Source organism: Malaya genurostris, chromosome 2 (assembly GCF_030247185.1).
Source record: "Malaya genurostris strain Urasoe2022 chromosome 2, Malgen_1.1, whole genome shotgun sequence".
Classification (NCBI taxonomy): Eukaryota; Metazoa; Arthropoda; class Insecta; order Diptera; family Culicidae; genus Malaya; species Malaya genurostris.
In genome coordinates, this window is record NC_080571.1 from 298,813,882 (window position 1) to 298,836,451 (window position 22,570).

The following is a 22,570-nucleotide window of genomic DNA, read 5'->3' on the forward strand; positions in this document are numbered from 1 at the left end:
AGTTTTCTCTTTCGTCTGGTGTTAAATTTAATACTCTATTTTTCATAGCTCACCGGCAATTTCTTTCGAAAGAGGAAATTGACAGGTGGCTTAATGGCCGTTATCAAAAAAGAAAAACGGATCAGTCAGAATCAGATTTTATTTTTCTGCGCTTGGCATCCCTGAGCAGCGTTTCCAATATTCCAGATTTATCTGGCAAATGCCAGATTTTTCTCGTTTCGTAAGACACTAACATACCAGATTCTTTGCCAGATTTTACAAATTCTACCAGATTTCGTCATTCCTCACGAGATCTTTAAGCTTTTGGCCTCTAGAGGATAGGTGGTGAGCCCTTTTTTTTCTTGCGCACTGAAAATTTAAACTTAAAGTTCTCAGATCATCTCTTTAAATTTTCTAAATTTCTGTTTTAATTAAAGAAAGGCTCAAAATATGTTTAATATGTCTGTTTTCGCATCCGGCATCTCTGGCACAGCTTAGAGGAAAGGAATTGAAATAGTTTGAAACAACTAATTCAGCAGTTTTCAAAGGATGGCGAACCCTAAGACAAAACGAAACAATTGACTTCATACTCTTATTTATTTTGGCTTTCCATGGGTCCATGGCCGAATTATTAATGATAGTCGACTGTATAGCGGCCCTTACACGAGAATTATTTTTGTCATTTTTAATGATGACTAAACGGCTATCCGCATTAGGCCGATCCAACCGATCCGAGCTCTCCGGCGTTGACTTTTTCTCTGCTTCGGCTATGGCTGAGCTGCACATGCACACAACCTTGTGGTAATGAAAATAGTACAACACCAAAAATGTCAAAGTGGCTCCCAGGCTTGGGACCGAAACCGTATTGTGAGCTGTCTTGCCTTGTCTTAGGGCGAAACTAAACATTGACAGCAAATGGAGAAAAACATCGATGAATGTTTCGAATTTGGTTCCTATTCCTATTTAGAAATTATCTTATCTACTCAGATCAATTTTTGATGAGGCGATAAATCGTTGGTTTATCTTTAAAAAGAGCACAAAGAGTTCTCGTCAACATACGTTCACGGAAATGTCACCAAAGCTCATTTTGATGAGCAAAAAAATAAGGTAGCAAACTTTTCTCCTGTCTATCCATGCTATCAATGAAAATCGGTAACTTCGCGTAAAAAAACCGCATGACTTTGGAAATCCGCATTAAAACCTTCATACTAAAGAGAAAAAATGTTTGATGCCAAATATCTTAAAAATGCATAAAACGTCCAGATCTGGTGTAATCTGAAAAATTTTTTTTTGTGAAAATCGACTCTAGGTCATAGAAAAATTTTGACACTTCCACAATCGAAATTTTTTTTTTTGATACCGAAAATAACTAACTTTGGAAATCCGTGTAAAACAACGCATAACTTCGGAAATCCACGCAAAAAAGCCGCTTACAAGACACCGTATTAAAAAAAACCGCGTAAAAAGAGACCCCAGTGTAATACACTGGAGATCTGAATGTATTTTGTTCATAGTAAGTACTCGAATATGTCATGATGGCGCCACAATACCCTATCTAAAACATCCAGTCTGTCGTCTAGACTTCTCAGTTAATTTTTCAAAAGGGCGTATAAGCAAGTGACAGTTTCTCTTTGTTTACTTTCTCTTCTATTAATTACCAAACGGTTTCCACGTTTATCACTCAACTCTTTGCATGAAATGATTCCCGAAACTTTCGACTTTCAAACAGAATAGTGATATCAAAGAAAATCTTTTTAATCACATCACAATAATCCAAAGAGAGAGTGATTAAAGAAAAACTGTCACTTGCTTATACGCCCTAATGAAAAATCAACCGAGACTTGTGTTTAATTTTTCATTTACTAACAGAGTTGCCATTCATAAAGAATTACCTGTAATGTACTGAATCGTGTACCACCATGCACATAGCATGGATAATACAGATTTAAAACCTATTGCCAAAAGTACATACAGAATTGTGTCTACTTCCTGCCTACTAGCTGATAATGCACTATTTAAACATCTCGTGCGAATTTGTATACTATTGAAAAACAAAAACTAAATATTACAACTATGTATATCAGCGGCACTTTCCCGTATGAATAGTCCCTGGGAATTTTTTTGTTCAAGCTAACTGAATGACTTTTTTTGCTTGGTGGGTCACGTCTAAGAACGTGGATCGGGGGCACGTGCCTCAACTACCCCTCTGCAAAAACGGCCCTGATGTATATATTACGAATAAATATTCAGTTTCACTTATCTGAGAAGTAATTTTTTTGAATAATGGTAAAAAAATGAGTTTTTATATTCATACATCGTCAGAAAATGAGATATATATGTTATGAACGCAATCACAGATTTATTGCAACGATTCATTTTAAAATATTATACGAAGCCTGATTAAATCCAAAATCCCTGCAAGCAGTTAATCTGCAACATTCAAAACTGTTTGAAGTATTTTTCAATTGATTTCAAATTAATTATATTGCGTCAAAACTGCAATTGCTCATATCATATTGCTTCAAAACTGAAATTGATTTCTTTTACCCTAAATAATTGGTTATTTTAAATCATATTCAAAGTTGTTCCAACCAAAATAGAGGTTTTTAGACGTTAGTCATTACCAATTTGATCTACAGAACATATTAGATTGAAGCAAATAAACATGAAGTAAAAATAACCAAAATTTTCGATTAGTTGAAATCGCGCTTCTCGTTTTCTCAAACCTTTCGATAGCTAGTCAAACTGTAACATTCGATATTCTCTTTGATTCCAGCCAAGATCGAATCAAAATTCAGGTATAATTTTCATTAACTCTTATCAAACACAGTATCGTTTAGAGTGTTTACGGTAAAAGAAAACAACAATCAGGATTTTAATTTTACGAACATGACGCCCTCTGGCGATTCCGCATCGAATGTCATACACACAAGTGGGTGTGGAAAAAGTCAAAATAAGAAATAAAGACTGATTTCACTCGAAGCTGACAAGGTCTGATCGAACCCAATGTCGATAGTACATTGCATGCTCATAACTCTGTGCCTGTCTGTGTTCTATGAAAAAGTAATTTGTTTAAAGCTATGAAATACAGAATAATCTGTGCATCTGGCACCTCTGTGTATGTTTCGCCATTCTTCAAAACAAACATGAGTCTATTAATTTCGTTTCCTTCGTTAAAAAACGAATTTAACTTTGTATCTGAAAAGTTCGCAATATGAGTGTAAGCTTTTGACATACCAAAGAAACGCAAGGCGATCAGATTCTAAATTGTTTTGCGATTTTGTTCTGTGAAGCAAAAAGAATTTGCGTTTCAGCGTTATAAATATTTTGCATTTGTTTTGTTTACATCGCGAACATAGGCACCCACCACTCGGCTGCTGATGTTCCAGATAATAAAAACAAGTCGATCTAAGATGCAGGAGTTGCAGTATTTGGAACTTGCTTCGAAGGGATCATCGCCACCGCCGACGTTGTTGCTGAAAACAACCTACCCTGGCAACGGAACAAAGCGTCAGTTTGTTAAAGTGAACGAGGAAATGTTTGTCAGTGAAATCAAGAAACGACCGATTCTGTACAACACGACCATGAAGGATCACAAACGATTCAGCACTCGCCATGAAGCTTGGGCCGAGGTTGCCGTGGCGATGAATCTTTCCGAGCAGGAGTGCAAGAAACGCTGGCGAAGTCTGCGCGATGCTTTCATGAAGGTGGTACGGAACAAGAACGAGGAAGAACAGAAAACCTGGATTCACTACCGGTTGCTGGAATTTTTGCTGCCATTCATCGGGAAAAAGTTAGTCGATGGTAAAGGTTGGAACACTATTTTTACGTTCATGTTTTTGCTCTTAGGGGTAAAAGATCGAGAGAAATAGAATGCATGGAAGGATTTGATAATGACGATGATGATGCAGAATACGTAGAGTTCGAAGAAGGTGTGGAACTTTTCAAGTCAAGTCGAGAGCCTATAACTGTGTCGTACGTAACAGAGGATGGAGAGGAGGTATTCCAAATGGTGAGTAGGAAACAGACTTCCATATAGAGATTAGCTTGACGAAGGATTTGCTTTGTAGCTTCAAGACCCAGATAATATTCCTGAAGGTGCTGTTATAGGAATTGAAGAAACTGAAGATGAAGATGAAATCGAGGAAGAGGAGAGAATGTTTCATGATAATCGACTGGTTGAGGAAGAGTTGCAACCAAACCGAGAAGATTGGTTGTCACCACGACATCAAATTAACGGCAATAGCAATGGCAATCGAGAAGAAAATTCCGAAAACTTTCTCTACGAAGAACGATTAGATTCTACGATGTTGGACATTCAGCAATCTTACGAAATGCCGGCACAGCATTCATATGCGCAGAACTCTGTCAAATTAGAAGCTCTCTCTGAAGGTGATTCTGAGATTCACGTCGAAGAAATCGAAATGGAATCGGTTATATCCGAACATCCCGATGAGGGTTCTGTTATTTCAGAACATAAGCAACCGGAATCGATACATCAAAACTTTGAAAAACAAGTATCATCAGAACAATCTCCAGAATGCCATGAATCTAGTTCTTGTGTCGCTCCCGAAAGTATTACCGTTTCTTCACCCGAGCCAGTTGCATCAGAACAAACAACGCAGGAGCTACCATCGGCTTCGCCTGTTCAACTGCAGTCATCTGTGCGAGAAGATATGCACGTCCATATCGGGAACCGAACACCAGAACAGACTAGCAAAGCCGGATGTGGCGACTCGGATGAACGATTTCTTCTGTCATGTGCACCGATTCTGCGACGATTACCAAACAAAAAGAATCAACTGGCTCGATTAAGAATACAGCAGTTACTGTTTGAATTAGAGTATGACGAAAAATATAGCAGTTAATTAATGGTTTTACAGTTCGATGTTCATATTCACTCATTCTTCGCATCGGCATGGGGCTAATCAAAATATCTTTACTAGATAATCTTAAACCAATCGTAGGCAATCGACAATAATTGAATACTATCAAAGATGCATCAAAAGGATCCTAGGAATAACCTCTCAGTCCATTCGAGTGCTGAGGTCAAGCGTAAATTGACCCAAATCCGGTTGTTGGTGGTTACTGCTTTCACTGCCCGTATCAACGTCCAGGAACAGTTTCTCCAGTAGTGGTTATGATTGGCTTGTCAGGCTTGCCATCAGAAATTCCATTTTGTTGTGGAAATTTTTACCTTCCATCTTATCGAAACGAACCTGGAGAGGGAATTATTTTTTTAATAATAATATGTTTCTTCCATCTACGCATCACAGCAGCTTACCTCCTTGAAGTGACCGCCGAGATGAGCCCAGTGGAGGCCCTGTACCAGCGAACCAGGGAAGAAATCCTTGCCAGGACTCTGAGCGATGTAAACTTTGACGTCGATCTGTGGGTCGCACCGAACCTGCACCGCAATCAACCGATCGCTGTTCGGTGAGGCCAACACACAGGAACTGGCGTTTCCCAGCGGTTCCACCGAACCGATTCCCAGGTGACTGCTGTTCGACAGTATCTGCCAGGCCATACACTTGGCCAAACTTTGCAGACAAATAATCTGGTGTTGGCTGATTTGACAGAGAATCAAATCACGCAGCTCCTGCATTTCGTAGGACATGTGCATTATGCGACCGTCCCGGCAGATGCATTTCAGTGAACGCTCCTTCACATGAATGACGAGGGAAGTTCGCAGATTCGCATCGTATCCATGGGAGGTGATATTGATCTTGACACAGGACATCGTAGGACTGTTCATAGCATTCCAATGCGAAGTAATTTGAGGATCTTTGACGTCCCTGGCTAAAGTGTCCAATACATATTGGGCCCGGCGACGTGTAAAGATGTGCTGAGCTTGGGCGATTATTTGCTCCAGCAAGGTTTGAGATTTGGTCATTTCGAGCAACTCGTACCGATCGAAAGCCGAAGGTCCTGCGAGCATTCGTTTTTTGCTTGGACCGAGAGGTGCACTGGCAGGATGTGGGAATGGATGGTGAGTGTTTTTATGGTGGAATTCCCTCAGCAATTGATGAAGTGAATGTTCCAGGACATGATCATGATCTTTGATCGGTTCGGAGCTGTTGTTCGAATCGGAGGATGTCGAGTGACAAAGTGAGATTATTAGTTGAATTCCCGGAAGTAATGTGGCTCGGATTTGATTACCGACAACAACGTGGGGAATCGGTGCCTGTAGCTGCACAGCCTCCCTTGCCAACTGATTAAACAACTCCTTGCAGAACAAAACATTCTGCGCAAATTCTAATGTCTGTTGCCATGCCCCGGCCAACGTGCACTGCTGTGTAGATCCCATCATGTTTACGGTTGCCGTGCATAAATCTTCCTGATCTTTCTGTGTTATCACTTTGATAAATGCAACCCCTTGAAGTTCCGTTGGTACATTGACTCTCAGTGCGGAGTTGATTTTCGGACCACTAGCTGATGTCGGTCCGCTAGTGCCATCTTCGCTTGTTTCTTCATCTTCCGCTTTGGTCACTTCGAACATACCCGGATGCATAAATTTGGAACCTGCTGTTCGATAGCTCAGATCCCCGATAATCGTATTCGATACTTTTTTTAATCGCCAATTTCTTCTCAGCCTCAAGAGCTCTATATGGAAATCCGGTGTGCTGCGTGTTCCTCCTTGATCAGTATGCGCTGTCTTCAGTCTATCTGCTCCAGTCAACAGAATGTTGGCAGCACTAGCCAAAGCCTTTTTCCTAGCGTAAACCTGCACCATTGGTTTTACTTCCGGTGGATCCTGCGGAATCGGATCCAGCACCATAAATCGTTTCTCTTTTGCAATCGCCAGAACGTCCGACAGTACGCACACTTCCGTATAGGCTTCCTTCAATTTGTTCCGCACGGAATCCCACGGCCACAAACTGGATTGGAAATGAGCAGTTGGATCTTTGGATTCATCGTCCTTCTTCTCGTCTTCTTTTTTTATACTTTGCTGTACCAAGTCGATGTCATTCGCTGTTTTACTAAAATCAATCTTAGCAGCGCATTTTGCCAAATGTTCCGATAGAGTTGGTGGTCTAGAAGAAAAATACAATGTTGATGACGTTCTAGAGAAATTACCAGGTAAACTTGCAGTTGATATATTTCCGTTCCGTCGTAAGCAATCTCCTGAATTTGATTCTCTATCGGAGCTTCGACACTAATATTCGCTGAAAAGGACATGTTTGGCTTCGGGTTTTCCCTATTTCACGTTAAAATAAACACAACACCGAAATGTTTGACCCGCAAATCAACAAGCCGACATTTTTCTCGATCAGCATCACGATTTGTCATTGAAAGCTCATTTTCGGAAGAATTTCGTTCAAAAGCTTTTGAGAATGTCAAAAGCTAGAGGGGTCATCAGATGGTAAATTATGCTCCTACACACAGAAAAAATAATTCAACCAAATTGCACGAAAAATATATATTAATTTTACAGCAGAAACAATTGATTCACCATTAGATTTGTTGGATACTATACAGTTCATCGTATTTAAATAGAAAATTTTCATTTAAGACTATACAATATACGTGGTATTCTGAACACTACACATACTGTGTGTGTGTTTAACCTTTCCCAAGCCCTACTGTCTAACAGCGGTTTAGAGAAAAAAAGATTTTAATTTGATCAGTATCTAACGAGGAAAACAGATTGGCCAAATGACAAGCGAATATAACTATGTAATGAAAACCGCGAAAAGCTACCGCATAGAAGATACTAGAATCCGTAGCTATCTCCTATCCGATGAAATCGTTTTGCCAATTAAACTACCCTGCATGTGAAAACACACGAAGAAATAGCCTAATTGACTAGAAGAACGTACCCAGTAAATCCGAACATGGGACGCATCAAACAGAAAAGCTTTTGACTGCTTTCTGAGCAAAATCAAAGCTCACATTGTGTATCGCTAAAACAAAAGATTTGAGACCAGAGATGCCATTTATACAGATTTCTCTGTATTATACAGATTTTTACATACGCATACAGATTTAATACAGAGTACAGATTTTATACAGATTTTCTAAATTTTATACAGATTTATACAGATGTCACAAAAAGCAAGAAAGAACAAATTTAACTTTTCTGTCTGAGCTATCTTTTAGTAGTTGATTCCAGTGACGATATAAAAATCTTTCAATCAACGGACAAATCACAAAATAATATGAAAATCTGTGAAATCCATTTATATTATAATTTGAAACCAATTTGAACTGATATTCAATTTTTTTCAATGACTGAGTGAAAACAGCCAGGAGAAGCCAAATGAATGAAAAACTAACAGAAAAGATAATTTTTTGGATACGCTCAGAGACAGTACTTTATTTAAGGAAGTAATGGCATCATGAAACTTTACTGTCAAACTGAGAGTTGTATGAACCGACTTGACGTTGCATATTGGGCGTTGAAATTCCATGTCAAATTATAAAGTCATCAATTTCAAACTAGATAAATATATGGAATTGCAATTCAATTGTGGATAAAAAAAACTATGAAACTTCGTCGTTGAATTGACTGATTGAATCTACCATCCTACAACCACAATCTATTGGAATAACATCTTTTATCATCATTTTGTTGTAAGAATTTCATTTTATTACTGAATACAGATTAATACAGATTTTTTATACAAAGAATACAGATTTTCTATGAAAATATCTGGCATCTCTGTTTGAGACCATGGATTGGACCAAAGCAAGAAGAACGACGAATGCCCTGGTACTCAAGGAACAGGATATAGTTGAGTTGGATTTCCTACTCCAAAAAAACTCTGGCAATAAGATGCGAATGACATGAAGGTTAAACCCTCTATGATCGTAAGAAAATAAAAGTCTGATACTGTTTATCACCCTATAAGAGAGACGTTGGCTCGCAAATGCCTTGTTTGGTGTCTCTTTGCTGTTTTGCTCTTGCGATACATAATGAAAGCTGTGCATTTATGACTATTAATCGGAAACGGAATCACCCAGTACGGTGCACTTCTCACATGAATGATTGTTCGTGATGAAATGAGTGAAGCAGTTTTTTTTTACAATTTGATTGACCTGTTGAAGTCGTACCCACCGCAATTTGTCATGGTATGCTATGCATTGATCATTATGAATTCGTTCGCGTAAAGCTTTTTTAGGTTGACGTGGTTAAAGCAAATGGCACAGATTTGTCCAATGACGGGGCGATTGAAGGTATGTAAATTTTTCCGCTTTCCTTTTCTATTAACTTAATAAATAAACATAAAAAGATTTTCAGCCTTTTACGATTTGTTTACTTCTATGCCTATGCCTTCTGTGTATGAATAATGGGGTTGCATCATCGTTCATTTTTCGTGAAGAGCTAGGAAACCATATAAAATGACGAAAGGGAAATAGTTTCGCACTTCCTTTTTAGTAATTAACTCTCATTGTTGGCATGGAATACGGAGGTGAAACTTACAATAACAAATGAAATGATAGTTTCGCCCTTTATAGCTCGCCCTTTTTTGAAAACAACTGATTTATGAAGAAATCATAATATGGAATATCGAATTCGAAGAAGTGAGGTTGGGTGCTGTTTTCGAATCTGACAAATTCTTAGGGCATATTCAGTAGTGTTCTAATAGTTCTAGATGCATAATTTATGTCAGTTACAAAATTTAAATCTGGATTTTAAAACAAGAAAAACTGGCAGCCCCAGCAGTGTTTTACTCGTGTTTCAAATATACAAAAAATAGAACGGAATCGTAGACCAGTTTTAAATTTGACAGAGAACTGGTCGAATAAATAAAACTAGAACGGCTTTCTGGATATACGTTTGTTCCAGTTTCTGTTCTATTATAGATCTTCCATATAGATCTCCTTGCTGCTGAATTTGCTCTTAGCTTTTATTTATGAATTGAAAGATTCGTTGGTAAAATATGATTGAAATTTAATAATTCGTATATTTACACATGTTTTATGACCCGAATCAAATCTGCACGTGAACTAATTAGTTCAAATTTCCTTAGAGATTTTCAACTATGTAGAGGCCAGTTTGAAATCATTCGTTAAATGACAAAAAGTGAATAATCATTTTTTTATCCATATTTGTATAGCGGCCCTTACACGAGTCATTAAAAATGTCATTACTAAAAATAATATCATTTCAATGAACGTGTATGGTGCAGTAATGACGAGATTTCTATCAATACATCATTACTCAGTCATCATTAAAAATGATAAAAATAATTCTCGTGTGGCCCTTACACGAGCTTATGATTTTACCATCTGCATTCGTTTAAACTCAAGTAAATTGAAAAATAGTCCACAATTATTCATAATTGAATGATGTCAAATGAATCACCATCACGCTATCTTGTGGTGACCACACAAATTGGATTCTTCAATATTAGTTGAGCTTTTAGGAGAATGTGTGAACGTAGAATCCTTAGGCTTCGTGTTAACTGTTTAGTGTGTAACAAATCTATTGAGCAATTTGACGTCTCTGTTACTCACACCCAGAGATGCCAGATATTTTCATAGAAAATCTGTATTCTTTGTATAAAAAATCTGTATTAATCTGTATTCACTAATAAAATGAAATTCTTACAACAAAATGATGCTAAGATATGTATTCCAATAGATTGTGGTTGTAGGATGGTAGATTCAATATGTCATTGCCGCGCTCACAAGAAAATTCAACGACGAAGTTTCATTTTTTTATCTACAACAATTGAATTGTAATTCCATACATTTATCTAGTTAGAAATTAATGACTTTATAATTTGACATGGAATTTCAATGACCAATATGCAACGTCAAGTCGGTTCATACAACTCTCAGTTTGACAGTGAAGTACTGTCTCTGAGCGTATCTTTTTCCAATAAATCTGTATAAAATGTTCAAAACGACGAATGTAACAATGAGAGATTCTCTTTGTTTACTTTCTCTTTCGATTATTGCGAAATATTCCTGCTTTTTTCGGTAATTTCTTCAGTGCAGATTCAAAGAGCCATCAGGCTTTATTTATTATTATCGGTAAATAATTGGAGTGAAGGATTGTAAACAAAGTAAACAAAGAGAATCTCTCATTGTTACATTCGTCGTTTTGAACATTTCATACAGAAATCATCTTTTCTGTTAGTTTTTCATTCATTTGGTTTCTCCAATATAGGTTTCCACTAAGTCATTGTAAAAAAAAATTGAATATCAGTTCAAATTGGTTTCAAATTATAATATAATTGGATTTCACAGATTTCCATATTAATTTGTAATTTGTTCGTTGATTGATAGACTTTTATATCGTCACTGGAATCATATACTAAAAGATAGCTCAGACAGAATAGTTTATTTTTTTCTTTCTTACTTTTTGTGAGATCTGTATAAATCTGTATTAAATTGAGGAAATCTGTATAAAATCTGTACTCTGTATAAAATCTGTATGAGCATGTAAAAATCTGTATAATACAGATAAATCTGTATAAATGGCATCTCTGATTAGGAGGTACAATAATATTACCTTTTAATTTTCGATAGTATTAATTTACCTTGGCTCCAACCTGCTCCATTTTTTTCAAATTTCCTTTCTTCAAAAATCATTGAACGTAAATTTTCACGCAACGTTTTCAAAGTCCTGTGAGTAAAACTTGTTGTCAATTTAGAAACTGAGTAAAAGTTACTCAGTCTTGTACATCAATATTACTCACTTTTTGACATTTGCACTAAATAAACAAAAGTGAGTACAAATAGCTCACTTGAGAGTAACATTGAATGAGCGTGTAGATCTACGCACTCTGCATCGGTGTGAGTAACAGAGACGTCAAATTGCTCGATATGTCCATCGGGGAATATAAACAAAAACTCCTGATATCTTGTCCCAGTGTTGCTTTTGCTTATGATATTTATTGCTATATCTTATTGAAAATTAGTTGTAATACACAAAATCAAGCAAAGAATGGCGAAACATAAAGAGTTCAACGAGCTATGCAGATTGTGTTTGAAAAATGCCGACTCGTTGGAGGAGATTTTCGAAGGAACTGAAAATTCTATGGTTCTTCGTATAATGGCTAGTGTTTCGTTGGAGGTAGGGTTTTATATTGCATGTTTGTTACAATAACAATAACAAATGCATTTGAAGGTTCACCAAAACGATAGCTTACCGAAGAATATCTGTAGTCCGTGTCGTTACCAGTTAGAAAAAACTTATGTTTTTCGAAGCAAATGTCGTGAGAACGATATCAAGCTGAGGCGTCATGTAAAGCTGCTTGCGGCAGGGAAAGTTAGTTCTCTTGCGTGTGACTCGGACGATGACGAGATCGAGTTCGAATCTAGTTTGCAATATATCAAATCTTTTGAGATGGAAACGGAAACGAAGAAACAATTAGAATGGCAAGCTAAAGAAGATTCTTTAAGAAAAGAATTTCAGGCCTCGGCAGCCCGGGAAAGGAGCACAATATTCGAAACGTTTAGGCGGAAAAACGCCAACCGTCGAAATATGATGCAGGATGCTTGCACAAGTACGGAAGAGTTGGGTGACGTCATAATAGAATCCAGTGTCTCGTATGAAGACGTTCAAGAGGAAATAGTTCAAACGTTTGAAAACATGTCTGAGGAAAACGTGAATCATGATGATATTCAGCAATCGGAAGCTATGGATCATGAATCAGTTGATAGTTCTAAAGAAAATTTGATCACTATTGTAGATTCTGGTGTAGCATTTGCTAAGCAAGATCACGATATGGTTCAATATTTTGATCATGGAGATATGGAAGCTGGGGAGATTGAAGAAGACACAAGTAAAAGTACAATCACTGTCGCTAATGACGAACAGAATGTAGATCTCGTAAGCAACGCTTCAGCAAGTATGATTCCTGACGCGGATCGTTTTGTTATCAGTGATGTCTCTGATACGGATACTTATGTACTCGAGGACGAACTGGAGCGCGAAGAACATAATCTCTACGGGTCATTAGACGATTCGGACGAGGACTTTGAAGCGGTCACGAATGCAGTTAAAGCGGAACTAGCTGACCAACCTGGGTTCAATGGTGAAAATTGCATCATGAAGGTAGAAAAAGCTCGAGATTTGACAAAGGTTGAAGTCCGTGCTGACGACGGCTCGATTATATGTATGGAGTTCAGCACAGAACCGACGCAAAACCCTACTTCGCCAGCTAAAAGTTTTGAGGCTCAAATATCGGGTATATTAAAGTGCTCGTATTGCAAGCGAGTATTTCGATCCCGAGATCTTTTGCGAGAACACAATGAAACCGAACATCCAAACATGCCAAAGGGGCACAGTTGCGACATCTGTGACAAATGGTGCCCAACCAAAAGTTCGTTCGAAAGACATTTTCGAATTCACACAGGTAATTTTGTTATACCTCCTACGTTGAACGGATATTGACATAATTTGCTTCCAGGAGAAAAGCCATTTGTTTGTGGTGAATGTGGCAGAAGTTTTGTTCAGAAGGAAATTTTGAAACGACATATGTTGATTCATACGAACGTAAGTTCAATCATTGCGTTGTTAAAAAGCCATGCTACGGAGGTAACGAACTTTCTTTTTCAGAATCGTCCTTTTGCCTGCGACCACTGCCCGAAACGATTTAATCAAAAGGACCAACTTCGAAATCACCTTAATAATAGCCACACGAAAAATCCAGTCATCACCATCCATAAGTGCACCCTGTGTTCGAAAGAGTTCAGATATTCGTCTGGACTCAGTCGGCATTTAGCAATGCATTATGGGCGAACCTTCACTTGCGCTTGTGGTCGCGTATTCAACGATAAAAGTGCCCTAAACCGACATGAGATGACATTGCATCAGAAAAGTAGCAAGAATAATAAGTCAAAAAATTGAATATCAATTCGATTCGACTGAATAATAGCCTTCTACTTTTGCATTCTTTCAACGGCGAAAAAATGAGTGCACTTAAGAGACTTTTTTTTAAACATATGCGAGGAAGCTTATGTTGTATCTAGAGTGCCTGAAGGTGGAGTGACGACAGCTGTTTGTTTGGAACAAATAGCATCGTCAGTGTCGTTCCAATCGTGCCAGCAGTAGCGACCTGTCAAAAATAATATAAAGCTTACGAAACTGTCACCATTTCGTATTAATTGTTTTGAGTTGTTGCCAACATTACGGATGAGATGTAGTCATTCTATTTACAGGCTCTCTAGTTATATCTAAATCGTGAAAAGTGACATCTACGAAAGTTTTGATTTTGTTTGTCACAGTAGGATAATATATCTTTATAATTGTAAGAAATTCGTTAGATAACTTTGTAATAAACAGTAATCCAAAATAACTGTGTTTTATTGTCAGCCAGTATATATTGTACTACTATTACATGTTGTAGTGAGACTACACCACATAGCGCTTGAATTCGTTTATTATGCACCACGAATTTGCTGCCATTCAAACCAATTGGAGTTCTCGAGTTCGCAATGCAGTAAATAAAATTAAGGTTTAGATAAAACAGCAAATATGTAGAAGAGAGTCGGCAATTACGGGTTATTTTTCACTTGACATTTTTTTCATAACTGTAAGTGAAAGGTATTTTGAAATCCCACACTGGAACTTTCCTTACCTTCATTGTAATTCAGATTGATTGATTGATTTGTGATTTATACAAAATTATTGAGCTTGAAAATTTGCTGACACTTGGCCCGAAACACACTGCATGGCGGGTGCCTTGGGTCACAATTACCATTGAATTTATAATTGTTTCAATTGAAAAAAAACTGTGAATAATACAGTTTCTTGTAAAAAAAAGGTGGTATTTGCTCACAAATTCAAATTCATATTTTTACTAGAAATAATATCGTGTATTATAATGTACATCATTCAAGTAAAAGTGAAAAAAATGTTTATTGGTTTCTAAACTTGACGCGTTATTTTTACTGATTTTTTTTTGGTTTTGACGACTTCTTGCGTTTTTTTTTTTGTTAGAATCTGCACATTTCTGTCAATTATCAGGTGTACAACTTTGCTTCCGCCGTTTTCCGATAGGTGGCTGTACCGGCTGAGGCTGGTAAAAAACATAGATGATAATGTCTTTAAAGTGAGTGTGTCATCGCGGTCATCGCCGTTTCAGTGACAGTTGTTCTTGTTTTCGTATTATTCACGCTCGAAAATGTCTGTTTATGTGCCCAATACTCGCCATTTGCGGGAAGTTTTACTTTTCTGTTACAATTCGAAAAAAAAAATGCAACTGAAGCGCATCGAATGCTTTCAGAAACTTATGGTGATGCTGCTCTGAGTAAAAGAACGTGTCGGGAGTGGTTTCAACGTTTTAAAAATGGTGATTTCGATGTCGAAGACGAACATGATGGTGGAAGAGAAAAAACCTTCAAAGATGAATAACAATTTACTACGAGCTCTTAAAACCGGGTGAAACCATCACAGGAGATCGCTACCGAACGCAACTGATGCGCCTTAGTCGCGCGCTAAATGAAAAGCGGCCACAGTATCAAGAGCGACATGGCGAAGTCATCCTCCTACACGACAATGCTCGGCTTCACGTCGTAAAAGTAGTCAAAAAGTACCTGGAAACGCTGAAATGGGAAGTCTTGCCCCACACGCCGTATTCCCCAGACGTCGCCCCTTCTGATTTCCACCTATTCCGTTCGATGACACACGGCCTGGCAGATCAACATTTTCAATCCTTCGAAGAGTTGGAAAAATGGATTGCTTCATGGATAGCGTAAAAAAAGGACTCCTTTTTTCGAGCCGGGATCCGAAAATTTCCGGAAAGATGGGAGAAAGTTGTCGCTAGCGACGGACAATACTTTGAATAATACATCTGTAAGCACTTTTTCGCAATAAAGCTTTAAATTTGGTAAAAAACGGCGGAAGCAAAGTTGTACACCTAATAGTTGATAAAAAATTTATGAAAATTAACATTGTCGTCCCAAAAATAACTTTTTTTAAACATGAATACGTCTTACTTTACTATGGTGCACCTTTTCCAAATTCTGTCGTAGAATGGGTAGAACTTGATCGTGAATATATCGAGTTGTAGCAATATGATCAGCAATTTATTATCAACTATGTGAGATAACCATAAATGACTCAAAAATTAAGTAATCGACCACGGTTTTCAGAATTCTGGAACTAAATTTTAGATTTGAGCCAGTTTTGGACCTGACCACTGATCCAGTTTTGGACTGACCACTGAACCAGAATTCAATTCCTGAACTCTGTTTTAGAGTCTGCTTTCTGAATTCAGGTCCAGAATTTAGAATCTGCACGCGGGAAGGTTGGGAATTCAAGTTCAAGAATTAAATTCGGAATGAGTTGAGTTCCACGATTTTTATCTAACTATTTTTTTCGGTAAAAAACTCGAAAATATTCGACACATATTTTTTTATTTCAATATAGTACGTGAAATTTTCGAAATATGATTTTTTGAAATTTCGCGGTAACAAAAAAAAGAACCTTTTTTCAACAGCCCATACTGTAAAATCTAATAAGGATAAAAAAATTCGCCCAAGACATGAAATGTGCGTCTTTTCCTTAGCTTTCGAATAAACAATTCTATAAAACAACCTTTAAAATTATTTTAATGAAAAAATTAAAAAATTAATAAACAAATATAAAACTTCCAAACATACGTACAAAAATTACTAAACTGGTCTCAAAACTACACAAAACGATAGTCATTATCAATAGGCAACTAAACAAATAGATTTCGGCTATCCTGGTTCCCGGTTCCGGAAGCACCGGAAATGGTGGTCATATATACCAAAATGGATCTCACTCACTTTTCTCAACGGTGGTTTGCCTGATTTCCACAAACTTAGATTCAAATGAAAGGTCTCACAGTCCCATACGAAATTTCTGAATTTCATTCCGATCCGACTTCCGGTTCCGGAGTTATAGGGTAAAGTGTGTTCAATATTGTACACCGTCACTTAAACCGGCGATACAAAACACGTAAAAAATGTCTAAACTGATCTCAAAACTACACAAATAAATAATCATTATCAGTAGGCAACTAAACAAATCGATTTTGGATATCCTGGCCCCCGATCTCCGGTTCCGGAAGCACCGGAAATAATGGTCATATACCCGGCTTATTGGTGGTTTGTGGAATACTGTGGAATGAGATAGAATATTGTAGAATAGAATAAAATAATGCAGAAATTAACAAACCACTGATAGCTGTCAAACGATGTTCATCCAGTTCATTTTGTGAGGTTGTGTCGTTTTTCTGTGAGACCTCATGGATGAGATGATCTGTGAGTGAAGTGTAAGAGGAAGTGTATGCAAGAACGGTAATAAAGGCCACCATTTCAGCTCAGGACTAACGATCGACCAATAGTAGAGATAAAAGTAGGATTTATCTTTCTGAAAATGTGTTGAAAGCTACTGTCAATCCGTTTTAAATTCAATATGTGCCATTTAGCTGAAACGTAAACAACAATACTTTTTTTTTACTATGGAAAGGTTGAATTTTGTGGCGAATAAAGTGTTTTTGGAGAAAACAGACACTGAAAGTCATAGTATTTTGGTGGAAGTGTATGGTTTAAAAGTAGCAATTTCGATGTGGAATTAGAAGAGCGAACCGGAGCGTCACCAAAGTTTGAAGGTGATGAATTGGAGGAATGAAGTCTTTCGTGAAAGCAAGAAGCACTGGCGAAGTTACACGGGAGTTACTCAGTCAGTCATATACCAACATTTAAAAGCAATGGGAATAATCCCAAAGGTAGGCTATCGGGTGCCCTATGAATTGAAGCAAAAAGGACATCGACCGCCGTTACTTCACGTTTCTTCACTAACCCAATAGAACAAAAGAGAAGGTTTCTTGGATCGTATCTGTATATGGTGGTACCAGCTGGATGTGGTATATTATGAGCTGCTGCAACCGAGTGAAAAGATTACGAGCGAGGTCTGATGCTTTTGAGTCGAGCATTGCAAGTAAAGCGGCCACAATACACCGATAAACACGACAAACTTATTTTGTAACATGACAATGCTGGCCCACATGTTGTACAACCGGTATAAATATACATAGAATCAAACAAATGGGAAATCCTAGCCCACCCGCTCCTTGTGATTACAGACATTGCTCCTTCTGATTACTATTTTTTCCAGACCAGTACTTCTCAAATTACGATGAAGTCAACAAAACCGATCTATTCGTGGATTGCGGCCAAACCGATCGAATTTTTGAATCCAAGAATTGCTAAAAAGATGGGCAAAAGTAGTGGCCAACGATTAACAATTCTTTGAATATTGATTTTGTAATTATTTTTTGTCAACAAAGTTTCAAATTTATTTCGGCACGAACTTGTAATTCACGTAACCAAATAACCGCATTTTTATCGACACAATTTTCGCGGAGATGACTTACTTACTTACTTAAGGCTCCTGCGCACCCCGAGTGGTGCAAAGGGCCGACTTGAGAGATCTCCATCCTGGGCGATTGCCCGCCATCGCCTTAACCTGTTGCCAGGTTAGGTTTCGGTCGACTTCTTTTATTTCTTTATAGAGGCTACGCCGCCATGAGCCTCTGGGTCTGCCTCTGCAGCGATGTCCTACTGGGTTCCAGTCTGACGCCATTTGGCTGCCAAGATATTGGAAGCTTTCAACATTCTCCACTGATTGCCCTGCTACTATAAAGGTGGAAGGGGTCACCGTGTTCACATCCAAGGATTTGGTTTTGTTGACATTGATTGCTAAGCCTGCCGATGAGGAGTGTTCGGCAAGGTCGTCAAGCTTACTCTGCATGTCAGAGCGCCGTTGAGCTAGGAGTGCAACGTCATTAGCCAATTCGAGGTCGTTCAGGTGCTCCATAGTTATGGGATGCCATAGCAGCCCACGGTTTGGTTCACGGTCAATCGCACCTACCAGGATCTCGTCGATTACGATGAGGAATAGTAGCGGTGATAGAATACATCCTTGCCTCACGCCAGCTACGACCCGGATGGGTTCAGACAAGACCCCGTTGTGCAGAACTCTGCACGAGAAGGCCTCGTACTGCGCTTCGATGAGGGCGATGATTTTCTCAGGTACTCCCTTGCGTCTCAAGGCGTCCCACATATTTTCGTGATTGAGACAGTCGAAAGCTTTTTCGTAGTCAATGAAAACCAAATAAAGAGACTCTTGGAATTCATTGACTTGCTCCAGAATGATACGGAGCGTGACAATATGGTCCGCACAGGATATTCCTTCACGGAATCCAGCCTGCTGTCGTCGGAGAGTCGCATCGATCTTCTCCTGGATCCGGGATAGGATCACTTTGCATAGAACTTTTAGAACGGTACACAGCAACATAATACCTCGCCAATTATCGCATATAGTCAGGTCGCCCTTTTTGGGCACCTTATGAAATATTACGATATTACGAAATAAATTGTGCAACAGTTGAGCGGATGTCATGGGGTCTGCTTTGAGCATCCCGGCTGATATGCAATCGACCCTTGGGGCTTTGAATGGCCGTTTGTATCTTCAGCAATGACAGAGCCTCGGTATTCACGCGTGTGATACGCCTGACCCTAGACGGGTCATGCCGAGGTGATGGTGGCCTGACTGGCACTTGGAAAAGTTGTTCGAAGTTTAAGCGTTTAAGTTGATCAGTTGGGTCGGTTAGCAGTTGACCAATCGCGTCTTTCACAGGCATTGTCGCATTCATCTTCGCCCCACTTAGGCGTCGTGAGATATCGTTGAGGAGACGAATGTCCCCGGTTGCAGCGGCCTTCTCTCCTTCGTCGGCGAGGGAGTCCGCCCACATTCGCTTATCCCGTCTACATGAGCGTTTTACTTCCTTCCCCAGAGCCGAGTATCCTTGACGGGCCGAATATATGGCTCCTCGGGTTTTGGATCGCTGTATTGCGGCTTTGGCTCCTCTTCGCTCCTCTATTTTCGTCCAGGTCTTATCAGTGATCCATTGCTTTCTTACCCACAGTTCACCCAGATTATTCTCGCTGGTGACTCGATGAAGGCATTCTTGATGGCAGTCCATTGGTCTTCCACGCTGCCACCTTCCGGAATGTCTGCAGCACGAGTCTGCAGTTCCACAGTGAAGGACCTTTTCACTGTTGTATCATCCAGTTGGCGTGTGTTAAATCGCCGTCCAACTCTCTCCTCTTGTCGACGAATACGCGCAACATGCAGGCGTATTTCGCCGATGATGAGGTGGTGGTCAGACGCGATATCGGCACTACGTTTATTCCGCACATCAAGAAGGATCCGTTTCCACTTTCGGCTGATGCAGATGTGGTCAATTTGATTTTCGGTAAAGCCGTCACGGGAAACCCACATGACCTTGTGAACCGGTCGATGGGGGAAGAGCGATCCCCCGATCACCATGTCGTTATTGCCACCGAATTCTGCAAACAGCTCTCCGTTTTCGCTCATTTCTCCGAGACCATGGCGCCCCATAATGCGCTCATAGTTCGAGTTATCGGATCCGATCTTCGCGTTGAAGTCGCCCATACAAATCATGATGTCGCCCTTCGGAATTCTATCTACCGTGGCATTGAGTTGACTGTAGAAGTTCTCTTTGTCTTGCAGGTCGGCAGCATCGGTTGGCGCGTAAGTTTGGATTATAGTGAGGTTTCGAACCCTTGTTCCGAACCTGGCAACTATTATCCTTTCACTTATAGGCTCCCACTTCATAAGCGCAGAGTGTGCTTGGGCGCTCAGTAGGAAGCCAACTCCACGATGCCGGGGAGCGTGTTCACCTCGTAGGCCAGAGTATAGCAGAATTTGTCACGATGGTATTCTGAGTTCTCCAAAGTTCGGCCCAACGGATTTTACTGAGTCCTAGGATCTCAAGTTTCATTCGACGCGCCTCGTTGGCAAGTTGTGCCAGTTTACCCTGCTGGGCTAAAGTTAAAACGTTCCATGATCCTATTCGTGTCCGTTGTTTCATGTTAAATGTCGTTGCCGTTAAATTAGTCCGTAATCTTTCATTATCGGTTTCTCGAACAAAGCTTAAGTTTCGGGAACAGTAGGTTGTTGGCCCAAGGTTCCCTATCCTCCGGGACGGGGTTGCCATCTTAGGTATAGCTTCCGGGGAAAAGCATTTCTTATTCAGCCGCTGGATGCCAGAACAGACGCTGTTTGAGCCGCATCTCCTTGATGAACAGAAGCTCGGTCAGTGGCTTCAAATTCGTTTAAAGTCCCACACCACATCAGGACTGGGCTAATGCGCTTCGAGCGGCACACGGTCGCATTCTTGAGGCCTGTAGCTTTTTATAGAGGTTTAACAGAGCCCACTGCCAAACCTTACCACATCCTATACAGGCCCAGTAGGTCGCACCCCCTCACTCTAGCTGATGTCAGAAGGACAACAGTGCCCAGGCTACACTACCAGTTAAGTACGAAACCCTTAACTGGCGGTCAATTGACATCGGAAGACCCGTGGAAGCGTGAGAATTGGAGCTTGTGAGGACCAGAGCTATGTTGGACGCCTCTTCCCAGATGTCAACTCACCATTTCGTAGCTCGCGGAAATGACTCCCCGAGCATTTTTTGGGTGATGACAGAATATTTCATCTATGTGAAAATAAAATTTTGTGTCTGCTTTGATATAAATTTAGGTCAAATTAGATGTGAAATTGATGATATAATTTATTTTTACTTACCTTGTACTGTGAATTGAAGTGAATTGCGACGCTCTTTTTAAGTACATCCAAGCAAAGTCTGCATTACATTCCTTTTGTGGAATTTGGCCTTTCTGTTTCAATTAGTCTGTTGAAACATCTATAGAGATGTAAATTTACATGATTTTTGCGTAGAATGTGTTGAAAAGCTGCTATGATCAAGTTTAGAAGGGGTATAGAAAACTTTTACGATTTGCGAGATGTTATCTTATTGCGGTGACGTAACCAACAGTTCTCAGTGTTTTTCTAAAGGGTCTGGCACTCGAAGTGTAACCAACTTCAGACCTTCGAGCCTGGCGCCAAGGTAAATGCGACATATTATCGGGAAAGTATTCTGGAGGTTGCTTTGAAGCCGTGGGCAGACAAACATTTCGGTGGCAGACCATGGACGTTTCAGCAGGACTCGGCACCGTCTCACAAAGCTCGAGTGAACCACGAATGGCTGAAAAACAACGTTCCGAACTTCATCACGTCCACACAATGGCTCTCGAATTCACCAGATGCGAATCCAATGGATTATTCTCTTTGGGCCATTTTGGAGAGCAAAGTCCGAACTAAAAGATACACCAGTCTCGAGGCGCTGAAAAAAGTTATTGTCCGCGAGTGGGCCAAAATACACCTGCAAGTCACATTCGGGCAGCTTGCGATTCGTTTTTTGACCGTCTCAAGGCCATAGTCAAGGCAAAAGGTGGTCATATCGAGCAAAAGTGAATTGATTCTGAATTTTGTATTATTTTTACACATTTCGTACTTTGAATTAAGTAAAAGTAATTTTCCAAACTGAATTTATGGCCTTTTCAATTGGTTACACTTCGAGTGCTGGACCCTGTATGTGCCGAAATTTCTCGATTTCTAATATTATAGACGCGTTTGAAAGCTACTATTAGGTTTTTTGATAAGCTCACGATACTAATGGCGAACACTTGTTGTTACGAGTATGTAATCATATAAATTTTTTAATGTAGCATTTTAAATAGCAAGACATAGGCATTATCACACCACTAGGTGAATTAGGAACGCAATTTTTCTGC

The 22,570-nt window shown here is 39.4% G+C and overlaps 3 protein-coding genes across 3 annotated transcripts; 2 read left to right on the forward strand and 1 right to left on the reverse strand.

Annotated features, from left to right (window-relative positions):
• Positions 1-3,221: 3,221 nt before the first annotated feature.
• Positions 3,222-4,864, forward strand: LOC131430746 (uncharacterized). Its single transcript, XM_058595946.1, has 3 exons — positions 3,222-3,772; positions 3,829-3,991; positions 4,050-4,864. The coding sequence occupies exons 1-3, from the start codon at positions 3,360-3,362 to the stop codon at positions 4,845-4,847; spliced, it is 1,374 nt and encodes a 457-aa protein (XP_058451929.1). The 5' UTR covers positions 3,222-3,359; the 3' UTR covers positions 4,848-4,864.
• Positions 4,865-4,898: 34 nt separating this feature from the next.
• On the reverse strand, positions 4,899-7,249 carry LOC131430745 (mediator of RNA polymerase II transcription subunit 17). Its single transcript, XM_058595945.1, has 3 exons — positions 7,070-7,249; positions 5,264-7,013; positions 4,899-5,198 (listed from the first exon to the last, which is right to left on the reverse strand). The coding sequence occupies exons 1-3, from the start codon at positions 7,156-7,158 to the stop codon at positions 5,118-5,120; spliced, it is 1,920 nt and encodes a 639-aa protein (XP_058451928.1). The 5' UTR covers positions 7,159-7,249; the 3' UTR covers positions 4,899-5,117.
• Positions 7,250-11,750: 4,501 nt separating this feature from the next.
• LOC131430747 (zinc finger protein 316) lies at positions 11,751-14,218 on the forward strand. The gene is made up of 4 exons (XM_058595947.1): positions 11,751-12,007; positions 12,062-13,292; positions 13,347-13,432; positions 13,496-14,218. Exons 1-4 carry the CDS (start codon positions 11,879-11,881, stop codon positions 13,784-13,786), a joined length of 1,737 nt encoding a protein of 578 aa, XP_058451930.1. The 5' UTR covers positions 11,751-11,878; the 3' UTR covers positions 13,787-14,218.
• The last annotated feature ends 8,352 nt before the right edge of the window (positions 14,219-22,570 follow it).